Source organism: Oncorhynchus nerka, linkage group LG10 (assembly GCF_034236695.1).
Source record: "Oncorhynchus nerka isolate Pitt River linkage group LG10, Oner_Uvic_2.0, whole genome shotgun sequence".
Classification (NCBI taxonomy): domain Eukaryota; kingdom Metazoa; phylum Chordata; class Actinopteri; order Salmoniformes; family Salmonidae; genus Oncorhynchus; species Oncorhynchus nerka.
Genome location: NC_088405.1, coordinates 11,202,508 through 11,210,007, shown reverse-complemented (window position 1 = coordinate 11,210,007; position 7,500 = coordinate 11,202,508). Strand labels below are relative to the sequence as shown.

Genomic DNA, 7,500 nt, shown 5'->3' with positions numbered 1-7,500 from the left:
TGTCTTAATGAATTGATGGCCTTTACAGTTCTCTTAATGAATGAATTGATGGCCTTTACAGTTATCTTAATGAATTGATGGCCTTTACAGTTGTCTTAATGAATTAATTGATGGCCTTTACAGTTGTCTTAATTAATTGATGGCCAGTACAGTTGTCTTAATGAATTGATGGCCTTTACAGTTGTCTTAATGAATTGATGGCCAGTACAGTTGTCTTAATGAATTGATGGCCTTTACAGTTGTCTTAATGAATTGATGGCCTTTACAGTTGTCTTAATGAATTGATGGCCTTTACAGTTGTCTTAATGAATTGATGGCCTTTACAGTTGTCTTAATGAATTGATGGCCTTTACAGTTGTCTTAATGAATTGATGGCCTTTACAGTTGTCTTAATGAATGAATTACCTTTACAGTTGTCTTAATGAATTGATGGCCTTTACAGTTGTCTTAATAAATTGATGGCCTTTACAGTTGTCTTAATGAATTGATGGCCTTTACAGTTGTCTTAATGAATTGATGGCCTTTACAGTTGTCTTAATGAATTGATGGCCAGTACAGTTGTCTTAATGAATTGATGGCCTTTACAGTTGTCTTAATGAATTGATGGCCTTTACAGTTGTCTTAATAAATTGATGGCCTTTACAGTTATCTTAATGAATTGATGGCCTTTACAGTTGTCTTAATAAATTGATGGCCTTTACAGTTGTCTTAATGAATTGGTGGCCTTTACAGTTGTCTTAATGAATTGATGGCCTTTACAGTTGTCTTAATAAATTGATGGCCTTTACAGTTGTCTTAATGAATTGATGGCCTTTACAGTTGTCTTAATGAATTGATGGCCTTTACAGTTCTCTTAATGAATGAATTGATGGCCTTTACAGTTATCTTAATGAATTGATGGCCTTTACAGTTGTCTTAATGAATTAATTGATGGCCTTTACAGTTGTCTTAATGAATTGATGGCCTTTACAGTTGTCTTAATGAATTGATTGCCTTTACAGTTGTCTTAATGAATTGATGGCCTTTACAGTTGTCTTAATGAATGAATTGATGGCCTTTACAGTTGTCTTAATGAATTAATTGATGACCTTTACAGTTGTCTTAATGAATTGATGGCCAGTACAGTTGTCTTAATAAATTGATGGCCTTTACAGTTGTCTTAATGAATGAATTGATGGCCTTTACAGTTGTCTTAATGAATTGATGGCCTTTACAGTTGTCTTAATAAATTGATAGCCTTTACAGTTGTCTTAATGAATTGATGGCCTTTACATTTGTCTTGATAAATTGATGGCCTTTACAGTTGTCTTAATGAATTGATGGCCTTTACAGTTGTCTTAATAAATTGATAGCCTTTACAGTTGTCTTAATGAATTGATGGCCTTTACATTTGTCTTGATGAATTGATGGCCTTTACAGTTGTCTTAATGAATTGATGGCCTTTACAGTTGTCTTAATAAATTGATGGCCTTTACAGTTGTCTTAATAAATAGATGGCCTTTACAGTTGTCTTAATGAATTGATGGCCTTTACAGTTGTCTTAATGAATTGATGGCCTTTACAGTTCTCTTAATGAATGAATTGATGGCCTTTACAGTTATCTTAATGAATTGATGGCCTTTACAGTTGTCTTAATGAATTAATTGATGGCCTTTACAGTTGTCTTAATGAATTGATGGCCTTTACAGTTGTCTTAATGAATTGATTGCCTTTACAGTTGTCTTAATGAATTGATTGATTGCCTTTCCAGTTGTCTTAATGAATTGATTGCCTTTACAGTTGTCTTAATGAATTGATGGCCTTTACAGTTGTCTTAATGAATGAATTGATGGCCTTTACAGTTGTCTTAATGAATTAATTGATGACCTTTACAGTTGTCTTAATGAATTGATGGCCAGTACAGTTGTCTTAATAAATTGATGGCCTTTACAGTTGTCTTAATGAATGAATTGATGGCCTTTACAGTTGTCTTAATGAATTGATGGCCTTTACAGTTGTCTTAATAAATTGATAGCCTTTACAGTTGTCTTAATGAATTGATGGCCTTTACATTTGTCTTGATAAATTGATGGCCTTTACAGTTGTCTTAATGAATTGATGGCCTTTACAGTTGTCTTAATAAATTGATAGCCTTTACAGTTGTCTTAATGAATTGATGGCCTTTACATTTGTCTTGATGAATTGATGGCCTTTACAGTTGTCTTAATGAATTGATGGCCTTTACAGTTGTCTTAATAAATTGATGGCCTTTACAGTTGTCTTAATAAATAGATGGCCTTTACAGTTGTCTTAATGAATTGATGGCCTTTACAGTTGTCTTAATGAATTGATGGCCTTTACATTTGTCTTAATAAATTGATGGCCTTTACAGTTGTCTTAATAAATAGATGGCCTTTACAGTTGTCTTAATGAATTGATGGCCTTTACATTTGTCTTAATAAATTGATGGCCTTTACAGTTGTCTTAATGAATGAATTGATGGCCTTTACAGTTGTCTTAATGAATTGATGGCCAGTACAGTTGTCTTAATAAATTGATGGCCAGTACAGTTGTCTTAATGAATTGATGGCCAGTACAGTTGTCTAAATGAATTGATTTCCTTTACAGTTGTCTTAATAAATTGATGGCCAGTACAGTTGTCTTAATGAATTGATGGCCAGTACAGTTGTCTTAATGAATTGATGGCCAGTACAGTTGTCTTAATGAATTGATGGCCAGTACAGTTGTCTTAATTAATTGATGGCCAGTACAGTTGTCTTAATGAATTGATGGCCAGTACAGTTGTCTTAATGAATAGATGGCCTTTACAGTTGTCTTAATGAATTGATGGCCTTTACAGTTGTCTAATCTGTGTTTTCTGTCCCTCCTCTTACAGCACCCCTACCCTTCAGAAGAACAGAAGAAACAGCTGGCACAAGACACAGGCCTCACCATCCTACAAGTGAACAACTGGTGAGTCACACACACACACACACACACACACCAATCTCCCTCTCTCCCGCCCAAATCCACCGAACCTTCCAAAGGCAGATGAACCTGGAGAGATTTTCCACTTAGATACTGACCAACCCATATCTCAGCCAAAACATCACTATCACTGTTCCTATATCTTCTCCTCATCTTTACCCTCCAAAACACAGCTAAGCATGAGACTAAGACACATAAAACAGCTTAGAATCACACCGCTCAAACACCAACGTTCAGAAACACACCATAATGATTCAGAAGCTACCTGTGGCCAAATAGCCCTTTAATGCTAACTAGCTTATCATGGGGTTTGGGCCTTGGTTACTAACTAGCTTATCATGGGGTTTGGGCCTTGGTTACTAACTAGCTTATCATGGGGTTTGGGCCTTGGTTACTAACTAGCTTATCATGGGGTTTGGGCCTTGGTAACTAACTAGCTTATCATGGGGTTTGGGCCTTGGTAACTAACTAGCTTATCATGGGGTTTGGGCCTTGGTTACTAACTAGCTTATCATGGGGTTTAGGCCTTGGTTACCAACTAGCCTGTTGACCCTGAGGTGCACTGATGTAGAAGTACCATGGAGAACTATCAGCATGTCTAATTAACATGAAGGACCCGTGGTTCAGGAGTGAGCAGTGTGTTTGATGTGGATATCTGGAGGGGTTATGAGTTTAAAGGTCCAGGAGAGAGCAGTGTGTTTGATGTGGAGGGGTTATGAGTTTAAAGGTTCAGGAGAGACCAGTGTGTTTGATGTGGATATGTGGAGGGGTTATGAGTTTAAAGGTTCAGGAGAGAGCAGTGTGTCTGATGTGGAGGGTTATGAGTTTAAAGGTTCAGGAGAGACCAGTGTGTTTGATGTGGAGATGTGGAGGGGTTATGAGTTTAAAGGTTCAGGAGAGAGCAGTGTGTCTGATGTGGAGGGTTATGAGTTTAAAGGTTCAGGAGAGACCAGTGTGTTTGATGTGGAGGGGTTATGAGTTTAAAGGTTCAGGAGAGACCAGTGTGTTTGATGTGGAGGGTTATGAGTTTAAAGGTTCAGGAGAGACCAGTGTGTTTGATGTGGAGATGTGGAGGGGTTATGAGTTTAAAGGTTCAGGAGAGACCAGTGTGTTTGATGTGGAGATGTGGAGGGGTTATGAGTTTAAAGGTTCAGGAGAGAGCAGTGTGTCTGATGTGGAGGGTTATGAGTTTAAAGGTTCAGGAGAGAGCAGTGTGTTTGATGTGGAGATGTGGAGGGGTTATGAGTTTAAAGGTTCAGGAGAGAGCAGTGTGTTTGATGTGGATATGTGGAGGGGTTATGAGTTTAAAGGTTCAGGAGAGAGCAGTGTGTTTGATGTGGAGGGTTATGAGTTTAAAGGTTCAGGAGAGAGCAGTGTGTTTGATGTGGAGGGTTATGAGTTTAAAGGTTCAGGAGAGAGCAGTGTGTTTGATGTGGAGGGTTATGAGTTTAAAGGTTCAGGAGAGAGCAGTGTGTTTGATGTGGAGGGTTATGAGTTTAAAGGTTCAGGAGAGACCAGTGTGTTTGATGTGGAGATGTGGAGGGGTTATGAGTTTAAAGGTTCAGGAGAGACCAGTGTGTTTGATGTGGAGATGTGGAGGGTTATGAGTTTAAAGGTTCAGGAGAGACCAGCGTGTTTGATGTGGAGATGTGGAGGGGTTATGAGTTTAAAGGTTCAGGAGAGAGCAGTGTGTCTGATGTGGAGGGTTATGAGTTTACAGAAAGACCCCCCTAAAACCCACAACAAGGACCAAGCTCAGGCAGATCGCTCAAGATTGACTTCAAAAGAGGATGTCTGTCCATGTCCCGAGGACATCGGGGAAATGCCTTCAGAACCAGCCACTAGGGGCAACAGGAAGCACTGTTACCATCAAGTAGGCTTGGGTTTTTCTAGGGTGTTGTGGATGGGCATAATTCCCTGACATCTCATATTCCATGAATGATTCAGAGAGAGAGAGAGAGACACACCTCGACTTCTACACCCTCAGTAGCGTGTCTGTTTATAATCCCATTTATAATCCCATTTATAATCCCACGTCTCCAGATCCGAAGGTGGCGTGTTCAGTCCCAAAGTGAATATCAAAATAAGATTTTCAAAGTGGTAGACACTTGTTTTAACCCCTATCCTTAACCCTTAGCTCCTATCTCTAACCCTTAGCTCCTATCCTTAACCCTTAGCTCCTATCCTTAACCCTTAGCTCCTATCTCTAACCCTTAGCTCCTATCTCTAACCCTTAGCTCCTATCCTTAACCCTTAGCTCCTATCTCTAACCCTTAGCTCCTATCCTTAACCCTTAGCTCCTATCTCTAACCCTTAGCTCCTATCCTTAACCCTTAGCTCCTATCCTTAACCCTTAGCTCCTATATCTAACCCTTAGCTCCTATCTCTAACCCTTAGCTCCTATCTCTAACCCTTAGCTCCTATCCTTAACCCTTAGCTCCTATCTCTAACCCTCAGCTCCTATCTCTAACCCTTAGCTCCTATCTCTAACCCTTAGCTCCTATCTCTAACCCTTAGCTCCTATCTCTAACCCTTAGCTCCTATCCTTAACCCTTAACACATATCCTTAACCCTTAGCTCCTATCCTTAACCCTTAGCTCCTGTCCTTAACCCTTAGCTCCTATCCTTAACCCTTAGCTCCTAGCCTTAACCCTTAGCTCCTATCCTAACCCTTAGCTCCTATCCTTAACCCTTAGCTCCTATCCTTAACCCTTAGCTCCTAGCCTTAACCCTTAGCTCCTATCTTTAACCCTTAGCTCCTATCTTTAACCCTTAGCTCCTATCTCTAACCCTTAGCTCCTATCCTTAACTCTTAGCTCCTATCTTTAACCCTTAGCTCCTATCTTTAACCCTTAGCTCCTATCTCTAACCCTTAGCTCCTATCCTTAACCCTTAGCTCCTATCCTTAACCCTTAGCTCCTATCTTTAACCCTTAGCTCCGATCTCTAACCCTTAGCTCCTATCTTTAACTCTTAGCTCCTATCCTTAACCCTTAGCTCCTATCTTTAACCCTTAGCTCCTATCTCTAACCCTTAGCTCCTATCCTTAACTCTTAGCTCCTATCTCTAACCCTTAGCTCCTATCCTTAACTCTTAGCTCCTATCTCTAACCCTTAGCTCCTATCCTTAACTCTTAGCTCCTATCTCTAACCCTTAGCTCCTATCCTTAACCCTTAGCTCCTATCTTTAACCCTTAGCTCCTATCTCTAACCCTTAGCTCCTATATTTAACCCTTAGCTCCTATCTTTAACCCTTAGCTCCTATCTCTAACCCTTAGCTCCTATCTCTAACCCTTAGCTCCTATATTTAACCCTTAGCTCCTATCTTTAACGTTTAATTTTGAAATGTGATGTTTGGTGAAAGGTGGAGAAACGTCAGAGTCTACGTTGAAATTGGTAAAAGCGTGACATTTTGTTGAGCAAGCTATCCCGCACCGACTAAAAGTAGGGACACAAACAGACTAACGTTAAAGCGTATGAGCACACACACATTGTTGTAAACACACACATTGTTGTAAACACACAGCTGCAGAAAACACACAGCTCCCTTTCTATACGTATCTGAGTTTAATACAGCTGAGGCTACGACTTAGTTTGTTGGAACCTGTTCATGGAAAGCTGTGGGTGACTGCTCAGTGCTCTGAGATGTTTGGTGTATGTATATGTGTGTGTGTGTGTGGTGTGTGTGTGTGTGTGTGTTTGTGTGTGTGTGTGTGTGTGTGTGTGCGTGTGTGTGCGTGGGTGTGCGCGTGTGTGGTGTGTGTGTGTGTGTGTGTGCGTGTGTGTGTGTGTGTGTGTGCGTGTGTGTGCGCGTGTGTGGTGTGTGTGTGTGTGTGTATAGGCCACTTGTGTAAATGTACCCTCCATAGGCTGATATGCCATCCGCTCCTCTCAGCTCCATCGTTTTTCAATGGGATAATGTTACACTGTGTTGTAATGGGGATTAAACATATCTCTGTTCCCTTTATCTCTCTCTGTCTACTAGGCCCCTGGTGGCACACACACACACACACACACACACACACACACACACACACACACACACACACACACACACACACATCACACACACACACACACATCACACACACATCACACACGCACACACACATCACACACACACACACAAACACCACACACCACACACACACAACCACACACACACACATCAAACACACACACCACACACACATCAAACACACACACCACACACACATCAAATCAAACACACACACACACATGGTAGTCACATGGAGAGAGGTTCTGCATGGTCACTGAGGTCTCTGTGCACTAAAGGCAGGGAGTGTGTGTGTATCGCAATGTCTGAGCAAGGATCTGGCGACAGTTCATCTGTGTGTGTGTGATGTGTGTGGTGTGTGTCAGAGAGGATCCGGGGGTGGTTAATCTGAGGGGTATTAGCTGTTAAACCCTGCATGCTGAGATCTCTCTGCCCCCTCACATTGCTTTGTGTGTGAGTGTGCATGTGTGTGCTTGTGTGTGCGTGCGTGCATGTGTGTGTGTGTGACAGAGAGACA

The 7,500-nt window shown here is 40.8% G+C and overlaps 1 protein-coding gene across 2 annotated transcripts in view; it reads left to right on the top strand.

Moving 5' to 3' along the window:
- LOC115117144 (homeobox protein Meis1) overlaps positions 1-7,500 on the top strand; it is a 213,816-nt gene that overhangs the window by 148,518 nt on the left and 57,798 nt on the right. For both annotated transcript variants that reach the window (XM_065023006.1, XM_065023005.1), the window contains exon 9: positions 2,876-2,952. In XM_065023006.1, coding sequence (XP_064879078.1) covers positions 2,876-2,952 — 77 coding nt within the window. The remainder of the gene's footprint in view (positions 1-2,875; positions 2,953-7,500) is intronic.